Raw genomic sequence first — 19,510 nt, 5'->3', positions numbered from 1 at the left:
CTTTCGGTTTCCCCCTTTCTTCAGTACTGCTTCTTCTTGCCGCTGGTGCTCTAACCGATGACAGCCACCACCGATATCGATAGGCACCACATTCTATAAGTGATCGCATTTAAAAATGAATGAACAAGTTTCGGGATTCGCAATTAAATAACACCCGCAAATCTGGCAAATCGCCTGTACGATTGCATAATAGAAATATGCGCCATGTGCATGCGATCTATTTGTAACGTATATCTCTATTTCTCGCGTTACGTGCCATGTACTCAAGTTAACCGGGGAATCGGGTGGGGGACTGAATAAATCCAGGGGCTGGGCGACCATGCAACATATCTTTGTGAGTATTAAACACACGCTGCACTCCTGCTATTTCCGTTGACTGAGTTTGGGTCTTCGGTGTGGGGCTCCTAGCTTTTGAGTGCAGTTTTCCGTGCCTTCCGTCTGCGTGAGCTGCTGAAAAAAGGCATAAGCTTTAGAAGAAGTTCACACACAGCCAAAACAAAACGGCAAAACGGAAAAACAAAGAAAATGAACAATGGTAAAACCCATCAATGGGGACCGAGCTCCCATGCCCTGCAAGTTGGGGAAAATCTGAAGTCAGTGGTTCCATTAATCCGGTTAATTCGGCCGTCATTAAAGGTGGCTTCAGAAGATCCGAGATTGGATAAGTAATGGCGAAATTTAACTGCAAGAAACGCAAAAACTAGTAGCCAATGCAAATGCCTGGAATACAGATTAATACTTTTACAATAAAAATGAAATAATACTGCAACATTTGCGTTATGGATGATTATATACTTACACGCGTGATTTATTTTAAAGCCTCCGTCTCAGTGGGGAGTAGTAGTCCTCCCCCGGCCGAAAACCACCCACGAGCCATGACACGATGATCGCTGCCATGCTGCCATCCGAAATGAATGGAAATTGCAGGTTTTCCACTGAGCAGCCAGCTCCGTTTGTTCGCGGCGCGTGCGCAGGCGCTCCACCAATTGTGGCTCCACCAAGTGTGGCTCCACCAAATCAAACCAAAGCAAACCAAAGCGAAGCAAAGCAAAGCGAAGCGAAGCCCATGGCTCTGCCCATATGGTTGGTGGACTGCGTCACGGAAGCGCCGCCAACTGGCGTCGGGGTATTCGTCTTCCACCGCATTCCATGGGCCTGCGCCTGTATAAATAAAATGGTCGCAGTGGGGCAGCAATCAAAGCAGCCGCTTCGTCGGAGCCTTCAACACCTCAGCACCTGGGTCTCTAGCCACTAGCGATATGGATAACCGCAGTTTGGTGAGTGGCACCCCGGAATTACATACATCTACACGAGGATTACACCCGATATCCGTGCTCCCTTTATTCGCAGCTGCTGAGGCTTTCAATTGTGGTGGCGCTGGTGTTGCTGCTCGTCTGCGTACCGGAAACGGATGCGGGGTATGGATTATCAAGGGGACGTTCCTTGACGTCGGAGGGCAACCAGATGGTGGATAAATCGTGGCATAAGGCCCTTGACTTACATTAACGAACAATTGACAACTTAAAATAATAGAAAACTTAAACTAATATATCGCGAGCTAAACAGGTATTTGCCATCCTTTTTCAGGGGCCACCAGAAGAAAAAGAAAATCGTGATCCACGTGCCCATTCACAAGAAAATCGAAAAGCACATACACACTGTGGTTAAACACGTGCACCACCACCACAAGCCGCTCGTCCTGAAGGAGGAGAAGAAGGTGATCCACGAGGACCATCGACCCATCCAGATCCACCAGACCAAGGAGCACATTCACCACCACGAGAAGCACGATCATCACGATCACCACGACCACCATGATCATCACGAACACCACCACCCACTTCCGCCTCCGGTAGCGCCTCCAGTCCTTCCGGAACTCGAGGAGGAAGAGGAGCACATCCACCACCACCACAACTACGAGCACAGAGGCGGACTGCGGGACGACTTCATCGGCGGCGACGGGAGCAGCAGTGAGGAGCGCTGACTATGCAGCGCCCAAGTGGGGGCGCAGACTTACCGGAGGTGGTTGACGTGGACCGATCGATCGAATCAACCCGGCTCCTTGTGATTCCCTAGATACATGGGCACCCTTTTTGTTTGTTTTTTTTTTGTAGCCTAATCTTAGTTTAAGTGTAAAGGGAAATAAAGTTAATTCGGAGGAAGAAGTTAGTTTTAGGTAAATGTGAAGGGCATCTAAAGCCAAGGTTACTCATATTTGGTGTTTAGCTTTGCCATTATTCAATAAGTTAGGCTCTACGAAATGTTATAAAAGGGGACTTGGTAGTTTTTCCCGTTAAAACAAACATGTTTCAGAATATAACTTAATATTCAAATATTATTAATACGTTACATTAATAGTATTAATGTTTATATTACACTCAATTAAACGCTCTTAAAATTCAAGGTGAGGCCTCTTAAGAAGTTGGCGATTTAATGACTATTTTAGTTATTTACTTAATAACGTTTATGAAATAAACATATTTTTAAAATTGAAATACTAGACCGCAGTGTTACCATATCTCACAGTGATATCGAAGTGCGATAGAGCCCGATAGGTTTGGACCAATAATCGATGACAGGACAGGCTCTAAACAAAAGAAAAAAAATTAAAATTACGGCAGGATTGCGAGCGATATTCGTTTTATCCCTTCGCAGCATCATTGAGACCCCGGAAAAGACAGTACGGCGTAACGCCAGTCCGGAGTTGCAGTGTTTCCAGCGGAGCCGCAGCATTGTCTCCTGTCCCACAGCTTTCCCCTCAAAAAAACCAGCGACTCTGCCTTCGCCTGCCCCTCAGCCCCCGTGCACCACCCACGCTGCCACCGCCTCCCAAGGCCTCGCCCGCAGACCACGCCCCCCGCCTGCAGCTTGACAGGCTTAATCAGCAACTAAACAAACGGAAGCGGAAGAGGGACGAAGAGCAGCGACAGAAGTAGCAGCAGTAGCAGCAACTCCTACTGTGAGTAATCCGGAAGCTGGAGCAGCAAAAGCGTGGATCCTCATCCATCCGGCGGCTAAGCGATGCAGCATAGGCCACCATGGGTTCACAGACCTTGGAGATTCTGCGCCAGGGCGTGTGGGCCTCGCTGACCGGCGGTTACTTCTACGATCCGCATCAGGGTGTCTTCTGCAACGTGGTGCACCTTTACCTGTGGCTCTACCTGCTCTGCTCGCCCTTTGTGGCCTACCTGGTAAGCAGTGACCGAGTGCAGTCCTTAGTAGTCCATTCTAACGACCCGTCTTGCAGTACTTTCCGAGCACTTGGTTGACATGGTGCCTGTACTGCGTGATAACCAGCCTTACCATTCTGATGGTAAAGCTGGCCAATCTGGCGCTGCACCGGCTCTACGACCGCGCGCAGACCATGTCCGAGGTGAACCTCAAGGGGCAGTTCTTCAAGGTCACCAAAGAAACGGAACCGCGCCATGACGACGAGGGGGGCATCGAGATGAAGGTCATCCGACCGGGCGGCTCACGCATTTCCGTCGAGCAGGCCATCAATGAAGCAAGCGAGGAGAACAGCATCATGTCCATCGACAACGTGAACAGCATTATCGGTGAGTTGTTCTTCTTGCGGCCTCGTCCCATAGCCTAAGAACTCTTCTTTGCAGATCTCAAGGTCGATGTGCATCGCAAGAACAGCTCGGAGTCTATTGAACTGATGTTCTACGCCCCATCCATGCTCTCCGGCGGTAGCCAGCAGGATCAACAATCGCTGGCCGGTTCCGCCAGCGTTAGCAAGTCCATACGGAGCACGGGACCGGGCGGAAACTCGTCCACCAGCGCCGCCGCTCAGGCAGACTTGTTTAACAAGTACCTCACCGTCTATCCGGAGGTTGTCGAGGCGGCTGGAAGCAGTGCGGGTAGCGCAGATGGAGGAAGCAGTGGTGGCGACAGTAGATCAGGCGGCGCAGTGGGTACGCTGGGACCTGCAGGAGCGGGAACAGCCCCAGCCCAGCACGTACGCACTGGACATCTGTCGCGCAAGTGTTCTGAGGTGTTTAGTCGCCGCCATCGACGACGTCTGGAACGGCAGAGCAGCTTGGACACAGCGGCAGCCGCTGCAAGCTCCAGCGCGGAGAACAAGTTGATGCGCAATCAGTCGGATACGATAGCAACAGCGGCACCCTCGTTCCTGCACTCCCAGCCAACGAACAAGGCGCGCGGTCAGACCAATCCGCGTCAGCACTTTATAACCAGCACCCCATCGACAGGAATAGGAGGAGGAGATGCTTCCTCTTCATCCACTGCCGTCGTGGTCATTGCCCCCGTCTCGAACTCATCTGTTAATCCTGGACGTTCTTCGCGTCTGCAGCGTCACAGGAGCTCGGAAACGCATGATGAGCGGCAGAAGCACCAGAGTCGTGGCGGACTCTTCCAGCCCATTCTCCAACTTCCGCACCACAGTGCAGCCAGCAGCATCGGCGCACTGGCAGTGATCGGAGGAGGAGGTGGTGGTGCAGCAAACGATGTGGAAGACATGGAACTGGGCCTGGCCAGGAATGCGGGCAGCGGCGGAGTGGCGGATGCTTGTAGCCGGGCACTGCAGTCCTGGATATTAGGTAAGCTAATAGGCTAATAACAAAATCATCAATATTTGTCGCTTAGAAACCTTAATACGTTAGTTTTAATATGTAATATGTTGCCCATGTAGATCCATTTCCGGATGTGTACCTGGAGGATGATAGCTACACCAAATCTGATCTGGGCATTGAACAGCCACACCAGCCAACTTTCCGCAACCAACATCGTCATCATCACCACCACCACCACCTGCATCATCACCTAGGCGGTGCAATCATCCGTAAGGATCCAACCAGCACAATGTCTGCACTTCAACTGGCCGCAGTCGCCCAGCCAGGAACGGGAGGATCGGTAACAGGCGGTAGTGGAGCACCAGGTGGAGGTGGCTCTACTGCTGGTATGAAGCGACGCAGACATTCCAACGCTACGAGCTACAAGCACGGCTCAAGCCAGGGCAACAAATCTTCTCTGGTGGGCGGTGGAGGTTCCAGGGGCCCGTCTGGAGAAGCAGGAACATCAGGGGGAGCCGGAGGAACTGGTGGAGTGCGGCGCATTAAGAGCGCAGCCCTGGAGGTCCTTTGCCCGCAGCCCTCTGTGTCCAATCTCAGTCCGCATCCTAACAGCGTGGAGGCTATTTCGGGTCAACAACAGATGCGGAATCCTCTGCCACCTCCCAGCAAAAGTTTGGTGCGAAACCAGCACCTTAACCTGTATCCTACGCAAGGCTATAGCGACGCCACTCCCTCTGCTGGAGGAGGCGGGCCTGGCAACAGCAGCACCTGCAGCAGTCTCTTTTTCGGCAGCTCCAGCGCCTGCGGTTCCACAACAGCATTGATTGAACCTCCAGTATACCCCATAGTGGAGCACTCTGACGAGAGGACGACTCTCGAAGAACACGGCGATGATTGCTTGGGAATAGGACAAGGCAACGCCGACGATGACGACGAGGTGGACGACGTCCCGATCCGAAGAAGAACGCGTGCTTTAGGCTGCAGCCAAACGCACTACAGTGTTGAATCGGACGTGGGTGGTTTCTTGGCAGACGACGTCGGCGCTGACGAAGATGTGTTTAAAGATTTCGACGACAACCTAGAGCACATTCTTAGTGAGCTGCAGCAGACGCACAATCAGCTGGACGACGTCCTAAAGACCCACGATCTCCATCACCACTCACATCTGCACCACCATCATAAAGCAGCACCAGTGGAGGCCGCCGGGTCGTCGGGAGGATCCGTGGCAGTAGGGGTAAGTGCCGGAAATGATGACGAAGACGAGGAAACGGAGGATAACAACACGGGATCGAGATCTCCATTGCTCAACGATCGCAATCGCCATCCGGCAACACTGCGAGAGATTCAAGCTGACAAGCAACTCCGCCAGGAGATATCACACCAATCCGGGGTGGTAATCCCAGCCCCTATTGCTCCTGTTCCCATACGCAGCGAGGCGGACTCTGGCTGCCCTTCCAGTGATTGCGAGCAAGTGAGCGCCAGCTCCAAGGACCAACTGCTGGCGGGCATAGAGTCGGAGCTGCAGCAGCATCCGCATCAGCTCCCGCAAAGATGTCAACTGGACGAGGAGCAACCATGCACCTCAAAGATGGCTGCCAAAAGCCTGGGAGCCATTCCAAAAGTGGTAAAGTACCGAGAAGTGGATGAATTGAGGAGAAGACGCAGAGGAGGCTCCCCAGCGGATGCGGCCGAGGCTGGTAACGAGTTTGCCCTAGTCAAACAGACCAAGCTGGCTTCGCGAAATTCCTCCTCCTCAAACTCCACGCACAGCATCAGCTTGACCGATAGTCTGGCGGCTGACATTCACAAGATGCTCTGGCTGATGCACGGCGGAGCTGTGGACGACCGGGGCCGACCCATCACCGGCACCTCGGCGGACGGCACTCCGATCCCGGCAAGCAGCAGCCTGGTACCGCCAAACATGTCCAACGCACACTTCCAGTTCTACCAGGATGCCATTCAAGCGCTTCAGGGTACCCATCCCACATCCGGTTCCAGCGTGGAATACATGACCACCATTGAGCGGGCGTTGGCTAGGGACAAGTTGCGCCTGGATGCCAAATTGATGTGCGAGCAGCTGGCTGCGGCGGCGGAGGCCAACTCGGGTGTCCGCGGAAACACACTCGCAACTCAGCAAATGACGCAGCAGCAGGTGGGCATGCTAATGCGCGGAAGCTCCAGCTCCCGCCATCCATCGAGCGCTCCGTTCTCGGTCCAGGGATTGATCAATGTGATGCGAAACGAGCGCCAGGTGGCCCGCAGCCAATTGGACGCTTTGCAGCAACTTAGCGATGCGGCAGCAGCTGTGGCGGCCAATGCTAGTGAGGCTGCCTCCGTCTCCGCCTCCGGCGCAGGAGGAGGAGGAGCATCGAGTGGCGGGGGAGGAGTTCTAAGCGCCCTCGGACTGGCGAACCACCCCAGCAACCAGATCAGCCAAATCAGTCAGCTCAGTCAGATGAGCCAGCCCATGCTGAATGTGGACGGGCATTTTGCACCCTACTGCGACTACTGGAGACCTGCGTGCCTTCTATCCGCTGCAGAAAAGCCAGCGGCTCCCAAGAGCTTTTACAAGTACCGCTTTAAGTGGTGCGGCCAGGAGCACGAGTTCAAGATCGCCATGGACCGGCTTGAGCTTCTTGCCCTGTTCGACCGCGATCTCCACTGGATGCACGTTCTTCTGGCCAGTCTGCTGTGCACCCTGGTAGCCTGTTTAGGTGCGGCGATCTTGCAGCACGATCACTACAAGGATCTGTGTGCCCTGCTCTTCTGCGCAGTGATCGCGGGAGCTCAGTACTCGCTAGTAAAGAGTGTTCAACCGGACGCAGCCTCGCCAGTGCACGGATTCAACAAGACGGTGGCCTACTCGCGCGCTATATACTTTTGCATAGCCGGGGGCATGCTGTTGCTACTGAAGCGCCTGGATACGGACTACGGGGAACGTACGCCGGACCCAGTGGTATTCTTTGGCATGCGCTACTCGCCCGCCGACGTGGTTGCCCTCCTGCTACAGGCGCTCTACATCTTGCTGCTGTGCTTTCCCATCATATTCTCGGTGGGACTGTGTCCCCAGATAAACACGTTCCTTATGTACCTGCTCGAGCAGATCGACATGCATGTCTTTGGCGGAAATGCTGCTAGCAGTCTGCTAGGTGAGATCCATTTGAATCACTATTTTGCATCTTGGGACTAATTCCAAATACTTTACAGGTTCCTTTTTGTGCGTTGTCCGGTCGGTGCTGGCTGTAATGCTGCTTTACGGACCTCTGTACGGAGCGTTGGACGAGCAGCGCGGGACACAGTACATACTCTTCTCCATCTTCTGCGCCATGCTGGTGCCACTGGGCTACCATTTGTCTCGATGTGCCAGCGACTTCAGCCATCTGTGGCGGCTGATCAAGACATGCATTGTGAGCACGTATCGTGACGACGAAGATGAGGATCTCAGCCAGATGCAACATGTAGCTGCCGAAGCAGTTACCGCATCAGGGACTGCCAATAACACTGCCCTTCAATTGACCACCAGCACTCCGAAGCAGCACAGGCAAACCGATTTAAAACCAGAGCCTGAGCAGATCGAGCTGAGCTCGCTGGAAAAACTAACCGTCAACGAAGAACATCAGGAAAAAGAGCAGGGAGCGGATGATCAACTGGAGACAGATCAAGATCTTCCTCTGCAACAAAAGCACAGCAAATCAAAAACTTCGTCCTTGGGCAGCAGTCAGCAAACCCTGGCCAAGACCATCAGCAGTAGCAAGAGAGCCATGACAGCCTCCAGTTCGTGTACCTCCATTGGAACGGGAGAACCAGCGGTGGAAGCTGGCGGAGTGCCCGGGGATACGGTGGACGGTGAGGATGAACGTAGAGATACACTGACTAGCGAGGTGGGGAGCAAGAACGAATTAGTAGATAACTACGACCAAGCCGCCAAAATTGATGAGTCCGAGGACAAGATCTCCAGCTCATCTGCCACGAACCCCGGAGACATGTCCACGTTGACAGCGGGAGCGGGCACAGCCACCACTGATGCCACACCCGCTTGCCTGGAGGCAGATCCCGACGCCGAAGTTGAAGCGCCCGCTGACGAAAAACAAAACCAGGGGATTCTGGGAACGGGAACGGGAACGGGAACTGGAACTACCGAAGCCAGTGAAAATAGCAGTGGTGGCGGCGTTAACGGAAATGCCAACGACAATGGCACTGGCAACGACCTTCCCGATCCACTGCCGCGAAAGCTGCAGGCTACAGTGACCACTCGACTGAAGAACGATTTGGTGGTGATGACCCTGCTGGCGGTCAGTGTACTGGGCTTGCACTCCAGCACCGTGTTCACCGCCCTGCAGCCGGATCTCAACGTGGTTCTCTACTCGTTCATCGGCGTACTTGGACTTCTGCTGCACTACATCGTGCCGCAGATGAGGAAACACATGCCCTGGCTTTGTTTCGCCCGTCCGCTGCTGCGGCAGCGCGAGTTCGGCCAGTTTGAGGTGCTCAACGCCCCCAAGATCATGTGGTTCGAAAAGCTCTACATTTACCTCAGTGTCCTGGAGCGGAACGTGCTCTTTCCCTTGCTGGCCATTTCCTCTCTAACGGCGGACTCGCAGTTGATTGTGGCCAAGTTTGGATTGCCCTGGGGCACCCTCATCGTGGCGATCTGCGCCCTAAAGTGTGAGTCATCCGATCCTATGGGCGGATCTTCCATCTCTTTCACTTTAACGCTAATCCCAATCAATCTCTATCTCTATCTACTTATCAGTTGTAAGGAACGCTTACTCGGATCCGACCAACCAGTACCTGATCATAATATTTACGGTTTTGTTATTCCGCATCGACTTTGCCATGGCCACAGAGACCTTCATCATTGACTATTTCTTTGTATCGCTGGCCTTTCGCAAGTGCTGTGACTTTCTGCTTAAGGTGATAATATATATAGTATATCATAATATCCCATGCTAATGCAAACTAATATCCTTCTTTAGCTGCAATTTATTGTGACGTACATCGCACCATGGCAAATTACTTGGGGATCCGCCTTCCACGCCTTCGCCCAGCCATTCAGTGTACCGCACTCGGCAATGCTGTTCCTGCAGGCGGGCATCTCCGCAGTGCTCTCCACTCCGCTAAATCCGTTTTTGGGCAGCGCCATCTTCCTCACGTCGTATGTGCGACCAATTAAGTTCTGGGAGCGGGACTATAACACGCGCCGCATAGACCACTCAAATACGCGGCTCAGCTCCCAGCTGGAGCGCGATTTGGGTGCGGATGATAACAACCTGAACAGCATCTTCTACGAGCACTTAACCCGCTCTCTGCAGCACTCTCTGTGCGGCGATCTGCTGATGGGTCGCTGGGGAAATGTCAACCAAGGAGATTGCTTTGGTAACAACATAGCTTTATACTTTTAATGCAAATATGCTTAAGAACCCGTTCCATCCTTGCAGTTCTTGCCTCGGACGACCTCAACTGTTTGGTTCACATCATTGAGCTAGGCAATGGATTGTGCACATTTCAGATGCGCGGCTTGGAGTTCCGCGGCACCTATTGCCAGCAACGCGAGGTGGAGGCCATCACTGAGGATGTAGAGGACAACGACGGATGCTGCTGCTGCGATCCAGGCCACCTGCCCCGACTGCTCAGCGCCAACGCCATGTTCTCCACCCGCTGGCTGGCTTGGCAGGTGGTCGCAGCCCAGTATGTCATCGAGGGCTACTCCATATCAGACAATTTGGCCAGCGCCACGCTTCAGGTGTTTGAGTACAGAAAGGTGCTCATAACCTACTACATTAAGGTGAGCCCCCTGGCTTTGCGCGTAATAACTTCTGCTAATCAAACACTTTTTTATAGAGCATCATCTACTATGTTGTAAAGAATCCCAAGCTTGAGCAGTGGCTTGCCTCTGGTCCCATACAGGATGCCCTCCAGCATACGCTAAGTCGACAGTTCGTTGATCTAGATCCCATTTTCAATTTCAATTTGGACGAGGACTTTGATTTTCGGGCAGTGGGCATCACGCGTTCCAGTTTTTGCTACGTTTACCTCAAATGGATCAATTACTGTGTGGATATGCGCCGGGATGCTACCTCAGTTGGCGGCGCCCCACCAGCCCACGCACCAGCAGCTGCTGGCGGAGGATCGTCCGCTCCAGCAACAGCGTCTGTTGCACCGCCACCGCCGGTTACTCCCGCTCACAACGATTCGAAGAGCACTCCCAATCTCTCGGCGCACGGCGGACCGGCTGGTCCGGCTTCAGGTCAGTCGAAGTCACAGTCACAGCAGCAGCTGCGCCGTCCACAAAAGAGTGTTGCCCAGGAAACCAGCGGAGGCGGCGGCGGAGGAGGTGTTGTTGTCGGAGGGGGCACTGCTCCTGGCACAGGAGGAGTGACCAGTGGAGGTGGAGATCCGCAGCTGAGCGGCTCACATAGCTTTGCCAATATATCCCGGCAAACATCGGAGAGTGCTCCCGGACTGGGTGGCTACGTAGCGTATATGGATCAAAATGTTTTCGTGAAGCTCGCCAAGAGTAGCACCACCACAGCAGCAGGAGCCGGCGCTCCAACTAGCCGGAAAGAAAGTCAGGAAAAGCCGGCACTTCGTCTGAAACTAGCCAGCGTGGGCAAAGATGCACCGCTCGTGTCCCTGTGCCTGGCCTTGGGCCTCCTGGCCAGGCGATCACTGGCCACTGCCTCGCACAGCTCGTTGACCGGTGTGGAGTTCTTTCTGCACGGTTTACACGCTCTGTTCAAGGGAGATTTCCGGATCACATCGCCGCGCGACGAATGGGTCTTTGCGGACATGGAACTGCTTCATTCCGTTGTGGCGCCGGCGGTCAAGATGGCCCTTAAGCTGCAGCAGGACCACATCACCAATCCCGATGAGTTCCTGGATCCTCACGCCCTGTACGATGCCATTGACAACTGTTCCAACGAGTTGGTGATTTCGCATGAGGCCGATCCCGTTTGGCGAAGTGCCGTTCTACGAGGAGCACCCAATCTTCTTGCCTTAAGGCACGTAATGGAGGATGGCTCGGATGAGTACCGCATTATCCGGCTGACAAAGAGGTGTCTAAGCTTCAGGGTAATCAAGCTTAACAGAGAGTGCGTCCGTGGCTTGTGGGCAGGACAGCAGCAGGAGCTGATCTACCTGAGGAATCGAAATCCAGAGCGCGGAAGCATCCAGAATGCCAAGCAGGCGCTGCGCAACATCATCAACTCCAGCTGCGATCAGCCTATTGGGTATCCCATCTACGTGTCTCCGCTCACAACATCATATGCGGATACAAATGCCCAACTGTGCGAAGTGATTGGCGGCGCCATCACACTGGACACCATTCGGCATACAGTGCTGGGATGGTGGCACCGCATACGCGAGCGCTGTCGCCAGGGATGCAGTTCGGGATCTGCTCTAGAACCGCATCCGGGATCGGGACCCGTCCAACTGGGTGCCTGTAACTTTGGCAGCGGTGGCAGCGTCGTTGGAGCCGCATCCACGGCCACGGGAGTGGGTGCCTCGACAGGATCTGGTTTGGGAGTAGCACCGCCCGGCACCGCTGGCAGCACGGGAGGCGAGTCCGGCGATCTGGCTCCCGTTTTCATTTCCGCACCTCTCTACAACACCCTTACGGTTAATAGTTACTACAGCGTGCGTCCGGGAAATGTTCCCGGAGGACCCATTCCCGCCAATCTGGGAGGTAGCTATGTGAGCGACAGTTTGGCGGTGGTGCGTGGCGGTCTGGCAGTGATGCCTGTGAAACCCACCTCCACAACACTTATTGCCGGCCTGCTGAACAGAGAACGGGATCAGGAAACTTCTGGATCTGGAGTTGTTGGAGCAGGAGCCAGTGGGGCCACGAGAGCAACGAGTAGTGGCGGCGTGCGCAGTCGAAGACCTGAAGTCGGCAGTAGTCGAGGTAGAGATCACGAACGCAGAGCAACTTTGCCCATCGCGAGCGGCGCAGCCGGCGTTGAGCCAGGAAAGGATATTACCGTGCCTCAAACCCAAGTTGAACACGAACCAAGTCCGCGCAGCACAAAGCTCTCCTCTTCTTCGGGCAGCCTGGGTCTTGGAGTGGGCGTGGGCCTTGGCAACATTATCACCACACCAGGAGATTATCCACGGAAAACCAAGGGACCCATTTGCCTCACCGCCGTTGAAACAGGAAGTAGTAATTCGGCGGGAGATGGAAAGCCCGCAGGCTCGGGAACACTTGCTGGAACTGGGGGAGGTGGAGTTATCAGGAAGCCGCGCATTGAGATCTTCAAGAAGGTTATAATTGTCGATGACAGCGGGGTGAGTAAAAATAATAATGAACCCTTTCAATCAGAGTAATAAACCTAAATCCTTGGACAGATTTGCGACTGCCTGGACATTATCGATGCTGTTGTGTGGCCAACCGAGCGTATGCGCAACAACGGTGGCAGGCTGTCCTGGAAGGACTGGGAGCCGAGTGCCGGCATGGTGGGCCATGTGGTCCACTGCTGGACGCCCAACCATAAGGACATTCGCTTTCGTTCACATGTCAACCGCTATGTATACCTCGTGGAGATCGGTGACCACTATGTGCCGGTAGAGGAGCTGGGTCTAAGGGAATACAACCAGATCATGGGCAGCACCGAGGAGATGGCCAATTCGCGACGTAGCTCCATCCAGCGCGATTTCCACGAGTACATCATTCCGCCAAAGCTGGCTAGCCTTGCTCCAATCATTGGAGGCGGCGAGTCCTCCACGGCCACTACCAGCGATGCATCTAAATCACACAAGGCGATGATCCGAGCGGTAAGCAGCAGCAGCTCCGAGGACGAGGATACGTCGTCCACGCGCTCCATTCCATTACCACAGGACGGACATGGCGACTTGACGAACTTCACCAGGCTGGTGAGCATGTGGAAGGAAATCATTTTGGACAATAACAAGAGGCGACTCTACGATATGGGTGAGTTGTCCCCGGAGCTGCTTCAAAAACTGGATGATGCCGTTCAGCAGCAGCAGCAGCAGCAGCAGGAAGATGCGCCGACTGAGAAGACGAATGAAACGGACACAGCCACAGTCACTGCCAACGAAGGTGAAGAGGGGGCAAGAGAAATGGATATTGAGCCAGAGCAGGAGGAGAGTAGTAGAGCAGTAGTGTATCTCGAGGAGCAGGCGCCGCTGGAAGAAGTTACCATTTCGATGCCCGAGGAGCAGCCAGCTCCGCCAACACCTCCGTCTAGTCGCGTCCCTGCTGAGACCAGCTCCACTTCCAGTGCCAAATCCCCAAGTTCCCCTTCATTGTGCCAGGAAGAGGACGCAGTCGATCCGGAGGAGGAGACGCCCGAACTGGCCTCCGAGGAGTCACCAAGCGACGAGAATGGCGAAAGCGAGACGGGGACAACGGTCTAACAGGATCACATCAAACAGGATTTGCATTTGTTTGCCAAGCAAACACCGTAAAGGCAGGGACTGACACCCAGGCGAACATGGACACAAACTTGTAATACATATCAGCAAAGAGCAGAAATATGGAGATTAAAATCGCAGCGAGGAGACATCCTTGCCTCGGGCTTCCGCATTGTACGCCTTTCCCATGGGTGTGGCCCATATCCGAGCACCGTTCCTGGCCAGAAAAACAAACAAACAAACAACAAATGAGAACACTTCCAAGAAATCAAAGTAATGTTTATAAAACGACTGCGTTTAGTGTATGCATAGGAATTAGGAGCAAACTACAATAATTCAGACAAAAACAAACAAAAAACCACGAATTCAATTTTTAGTATTAATACAAAGTTATAGGTTATACTCGGTATATAGGAAAAAAGAGCGCAAATCGAGAGCAGGATATTGGACAGGAGATCATAAGATATATATATCTAACTAATTGTTGTAACTTGCGAATTGTATAATACGGAAACGGAAAACCAAATGCTTCTCAAACATTACCTATTTTGTTCTTTCTCCTCTCGCTAGCCAATACAGAAATATTAAGCAAACCTAAAGAATTTATAAATGTATATTTAACGGAAATTAGTTTAAAGTTAAAGTTAATGAACCCCACACAGACACAAAACATACCAAATTTGATTGTTAAAGAGTACACAAACGATACAAAAGCCCGCATAACATTAGCCTAAGCGATCAGCGATAAGCGAACTTCGGACAGGATTCAAGTTACAAAACTAAGATATTACACACAATTCCTAGATGATTAAGATGAGGATAAGGATGAGGATGAGGATGAGGATGTGGACGAGGATCAAAAGGATTGACGACATGTAAAGCTCTCACGTTGCCTTAAAATATTAGACTGATTTTTTCTACACACATTTGTAGACGTATGTAGACGTATGGTGGATGACATTTGAGAAGTCCCAGCCAATTGCCTGGGGAGGAGGAGCTGCAGCAAGCGAAGTCCTAATCCCAATCCCAACTAGCGATTTACATGTACATATAGGGAAGAGCGAAGCTAAGCGAACAAAGCTACAGTTGTCGGCCTATCCGAATCCGATCGTTCCGTTCCGTTCGTTCGATGAGTATATATGGTATATGTGTATACCAAGGCATATACACACACTTTATAGCCACAAGCCCAATTAGCCAAATCTCTCATTAACACAAGTGTAAATGCTAATTTCTCACCAACAGCAGACAAATTTTCTTACGATTAATTACCAAGAGACAAAACCAACAGACAACAACAACAAACAAAACAAAATACAATGAATATTGATTATTTCTATGTACATATATGGATTGTATTAAACATTTATCGAAACTTAGCTGTTAACAACAAAATATTTTTATTCCCCCTCACTCCACTCCATTTTTTTAGTTCCATTTAAAACAAATTTCATATTTATATTATACATAAAAATTATATAAATATATATCAATTAAATAAATAATAAATGAAACTTGTTATACAAAAAAATAAACCCCCATCTAACTAGCTTTTTCATTTTAACTAGCTTCGTGGTTCTTCCTTATCCACCGGTGGCCATAAAGGCGTCAGTTCACTCAGCGCCACGTCGTAGAGCAGGTTCTGGTACTCCTCCAAAAGGACTAAGGAAATGGTAAAACGGCAGATAAGCAATGAGGAAAGGATTCGGGAGACTGGGGTAAACTTACAGTGAGGATCGCTGATCCACTGGTCGAGCAGCGCCTGGCGGCTGTGAATCTGCTTGGTAATGAGAGCGCGCTTGAAGCGCAACACCTTGTCGTTCATGCTGGACCAGCTCTTGATAACGGAGGCGGGTGTGGACTTTAGTTTGCTCCGGAAGTCGGCTAACCTCGAGCAAACTTCGCCCTCTAGCAGGAACATGCCGAAGTAACTGAAACCACAAAATTGGCATGAGCCCTGGGTTAAATCAACAATCTTTTGAGATACTTACCAACAGGCCTTTTCGCTGAGCGGCATCTCCACTTCCCCGAGGGGCAAATCCCAGCCTGACTTGCCAAACGTGGCATCCACATGACAGTAGATCTTGCCAGACGATTTCTCGAATCTGGGAGCAGGATCCTCGCGCACCTCGCGTATGTTGCACAGCAAGGGAACATATAATAGAAGCCACTCCGGCTCAATGGCGGTGATGCCGCGGATGAACATTTTGGTAGAGTCGCCATTCTGCAGCTCGTATGCCTCCTGATAGATTACCCACTCGGGTGTTTTTTGACGCAGCACGGAGGAGACGTGCAGAAAAGCTGGCTCCTCCATGTCGGCACAATGGTACGCGTACTTCAATCGCCGCCGCTCCTCCTTGTCGGCGATATCTGCCAGAGGTACCTTTCTGGCCACCCGGTCGCCCATGCCGGCCAACAGAATCTGACGCAGGAACCGGGCCTGGGCATCTGTGGGAGGCTTAAGTTCGGGATCAACACCCAGCTCAACGTCACTCACATTCAGGTTGATCTCGTTGGTCAGCTGGACCCGCAATTTTCGCACCTCGCTCATCGCCTTCTGTCGCAATCCATTCGTAGCACAAAACTCCGACAAGCGGCCCTGCGATCCGGCGTACTCAGCAGCTCCCACAGCACGTAATAGGACCATGGGATCCCCAAGCAACTGATAGTTGCCGCTGGCCGCCCAGCTCTGCCGTTTGCGGTGAAACTTATTCGCGCCGGGCGCCACATCCTCGTCCCTTTGCACCCCCGTTTCGATAAGCACCTCCTGGACTGAAAGTGCGGCCACCAGGCAGACGGTGTAGGGCAGCAGGTCCTGCTGGTGGGACAGAGCCAGCATTTTTCCAAAGCGCGGCGCCACTGGAAAGCGGGAGATAACCTGACCCAACCGGGTAACGGCTGGTGGCAAATCTGTCTTCTCCGTGTTGGCGGCCTCCAGGGCACCTAGCACGATCAATCGCCGCTCGGCGGCTTGCAGCTGCACCTGATCCGGTGGTGAGGGAAATGGAAAGTGCACCACGCGATCGATGCCCATGCAGCGCATCTGCAGCATCAAGTCCTCCACTGGTTTTTTCTGGATATCCGGCTGGGAGAAGTCCTCGAAACAGTCGTTGTACACGGCACTCGAGTAGAGGCGGTAGCAATGGCCGGCGCTGATGCGACCCGCTCGTCCAGCACGCTGGTCAGCCGAAGCCTTAGACGTGTAGGTTACCACGAAGGCACTCACACCCGTCAGTTTGTCGTAGAGACGAGTCTTCTGGCGACCGCAGTCCACAACATACTTGATGTGCGGGATGGTGAGGGATGTCTCTGCCACATTGGTGCTGACCACGCATAGCCGGCATCCATCGGGAACGGGCTGGAAGATGCGGTTTTGCTTCTCCGAGGAGAGGAGCGAGTAGAGTGGCAGGACCCAAAGGGGTTGCCTTTTACCTGATTCCATACCCGACTCCCCCTCCAAGCCTAGTTCATCGTCGTTTTCCTCTTCCAGTCCCTCCTGGTCCTCATCCTCATCCGGCTGCTCGTGCATGTCTGCCTCCGTATCATCACCGGGGAGCTTGTAGTCGTCCAGGTTGATCTTGGGTAAAGCGATCTGCGCCAAGAACTTTTTCTTAGATTTGCGAATATTACGTATAACTCGCTTCATGTCAAACTCCAGTTCCTTAGGATCCTCCACAGTCGAATCCGCATCTTCCTTTGTTTCCTCCTTTTTGTCCTCCGATTCCTTACCATTTTTCGCCACATCCTTGGTTGGCGGTTGATACGGAAACGTGCGTCGCAACTTGCGCACCAGTTGGTTGACCTCCTGCTGTCCCGTCACAAAAATTAGTATGCCGCCTTCCGGAAGCTTATTATGGATCTTTAAGGTCTTGCGGTAGGCCTCCGCCACATAGTCATCTGGTGTGCGCTTCTGGAAGTGAATGGTCACAGGAAACTGTCGAGCCTCCACTTTGAGCAACGGTGGTGGGATCTTAAACAAACGTGTATTCTCTGTAAAATCGGATACCCGCAAAGTGGCGGACATGATGATCAGCTTCAGCGGCTGCCCACGTTTGTGACGCAAGGGCACTATTCTCGACAGAAGACCCACTAAGATGTCTGTGTACACGCTGCGCTCGTGCGCCTCGTCCAGGATGATCACCGAGTACTTACTGAGCAGGAAGTCCGTTTCGATCTCCTTAAGCAACACACCATCGGTCATGAATTTGATGCGCGTCGCAGGTGTTACGTTTCCCTCAAAGCGAATGAGGTAGGACACCTCGCTTTCCGGCAGGTTCATCTCGTGGGCCACCCGCTTGGACATGGCAATGGCAGCCACTCGCCGCGGCTCCGTCACTCCGATCATCTTGTGCTGTGCGTAGCCCGCTTCATACAGGAACTGCGGTAGCTGAGTAGTCTTTCCGGAGCCTGTCTCACCAGCCACGATCACAATGGGGTTCTCGTTGATGGTCTCCATCACCTGCTGCTCCTCCGCGAGGATGGGCAGTCTAAGACGGGCATCTTGAACTTCTGTTGTCCGATGTACGGGCACATAGACAGTCTGGTGGATACAGGCAGGTAGAGTAGGCTCCGCCTTCGGCGTTTTAATGGGTGGTTTAACAGTGATTGGCGGTGGAGCTGTTGACACTGGAGTGGCTATGGCAATGGGAGCAGATTCAGCTGGAGACGTCTCATCGTCCTCATCAGAGGAGGCTGAATCTAAGTCATCTTCCTCCAAGCTAATTACATTCGGATTCTTTCGCTTGGCCTCCATTTCCTCCTCCTCTTCGACGAGAAGCTTGCGCTTGGAGCCCTTGATGGCATTCACACGGTGACCCGAAGCCGAGCTTTTTTCAGCTAGGACTTGAGCCTGCCTTTCTTTCTTCTTGGCGAGATACTCGTCCAGAGTGGGTAGACGCTTCAATCCCACGGTTTGCACTTGGCTAATGGAAGTGTACTGCTGCAGCTCCGCCTCCGGAATTTGAACAGCAGCCAGGTCACCCAACAGCTGGGCGCGCTAAATATGCCAAGATTACAATTAATTCACAGTTTTATATTAAAACCGAATAAAAACATACACCCTCTTTCTTTTTCTTCTTGTCCACAATCGCCTGAAGGTGCTTGCGCTGCTTTTTGGAAAGGATCTTCACGTGCTGCACCTTGTCCACCTTGATCTTGGTGGCCCGCTTCTCGGAGGGCAGCACCAGAGCGTTGGCCTCATCGTAGCCCACCTGACTGCCGCCGGCAACAGCATCCACATCGATCTGAATCTGTAGAGTATTGGATTTGGAAAGGGTAAGAAAGCGGATCCAAACGGTTTTGTCCTACGGATACCCACCTTCTTCACGGCCGAGTTGTCCACAATTGTTTGCGGATTCTGCCGCGCTTTGGCATTGTGCACCTTCTTGCCCATGGCTACTTTACTTTACCAAATGTGTTAATAAAATAAAGTAATTGTATTAACTGAACCCAATAATATAAACATTGGTTTAAATCACACGTGCAGAGTACGCTTATCGATAACAGTGCAGGCGATTACTACATTACTACTGCTTGAAAGTTGAGACAGTCTAAAATTTGATGTGATGTGCTTATCAGTTAGTGGGAAACATAGTATTCACACTCGT

The 19,510-nt window shown here is 52.4% G+C and overlaps 3 protein-coding genes and 1 long non-coding RNA gene across 5 annotated transcripts; 2 read left to right on the top strand and 2 right to left on the bottom strand.

The window, feature by feature from the left end:
* Positions 1-207: 207 nt before the first annotated feature.
* Positions 208-2,095, bottom strand: LOC120322396. 2 transcript variants are annotated; one of them, XR_005562194.1, is made up of 3 exons: positions 2,018-2,095; positions 800-1,161; positions 208-720 (listed from the first exon to the last, which is right to left on the bottom strand). It is a non-coding gene; the product is annotated as an uncharacterized LOC120322396 (long non-coding RNA). The 2 variants fall into 2 exon arrangements; XR_005562195.1 differs by having other exon boundaries at positions 208-447.
* On the top strand, positions 1,138-2,750 carry LOC6524428 (histidine-rich glycoprotein). The gene is made up of 3 exons (XM_039377611.1): positions 1,138-1,277; positions 1,351-1,418; positions 1,588-2,750. The coding sequence occupies exons 1-3, from the start codon at positions 1,260-1,262 to the stop codon at positions 1,982-1,984; spliced, it is 483 nt and encodes a 160-aa protein (XP_039233545.1). The 5' UTR covers positions 1,138-1,259; the 3' UTR covers positions 1,985-2,750.
* LOC6524427 (protein pecanex) lies at positions 2,581-15,283 on the top strand. Its single transcript, XM_002100249.4, has 10 exons — positions 2,581-3,191; positions 3,248-3,557; positions 3,612-4,562; positions 4,655-7,684; positions 7,743-9,200; positions 9,289-9,449; positions 9,512-9,911; positions 9,974-10,320; positions 10,377-12,818; positions 12,879-15,283. Exons 1-10 carry the CDS (start codon positions 3,039-3,041, stop codon positions 13,905-13,907), a joined length of 10,281 nt encoding a protein of 3,426 aa, XP_002100285.3. The 5' UTR covers positions 2,581-3,038; the 3' UTR covers positions 13,908-15,283.
* Positions 15,238-19,417, bottom strand: LOC6524426 (probable ATP-dependent RNA helicase kurz). The gene is made up of 5 exons (XM_002100248.4): positions 19,222-19,417; positions 18,962-19,153; positions 15,896-18,900; positions 15,633-15,835; positions 15,238-15,566 (listed from the first exon to the last, which is right to left on the bottom strand). The coding sequence occupies exons 1-5, from the start codon at positions 19,294-19,296 to the stop codon at positions 15,469-15,471; spliced, it is 3,573 nt and encodes a 1,190-aa protein (XP_002100284.1). The 5' UTR covers positions 19,297-19,417; the 3' UTR covers positions 15,238-15,468.
* Positions 19,418-19,510: the final 93 nt, after the last annotated feature.

This window comes from Drosophila yakuba, chromosome X, assembly GCF_016746365.2.
Source record: "Drosophila yakuba strain Tai18E2 chromosome X, Prin_Dyak_Tai18E2_2.1, whole genome shotgun sequence".
NCBI classification, from domain to species: Eukaryota; Metazoa; Arthropoda; class Insecta; order Diptera; family Drosophilidae; genus Drosophila; species Drosophila yakuba.
Note: the sequence above shows the minus strand (reverse complement) of the source record. Positions and strands in the feature narration are given on the sequence as shown.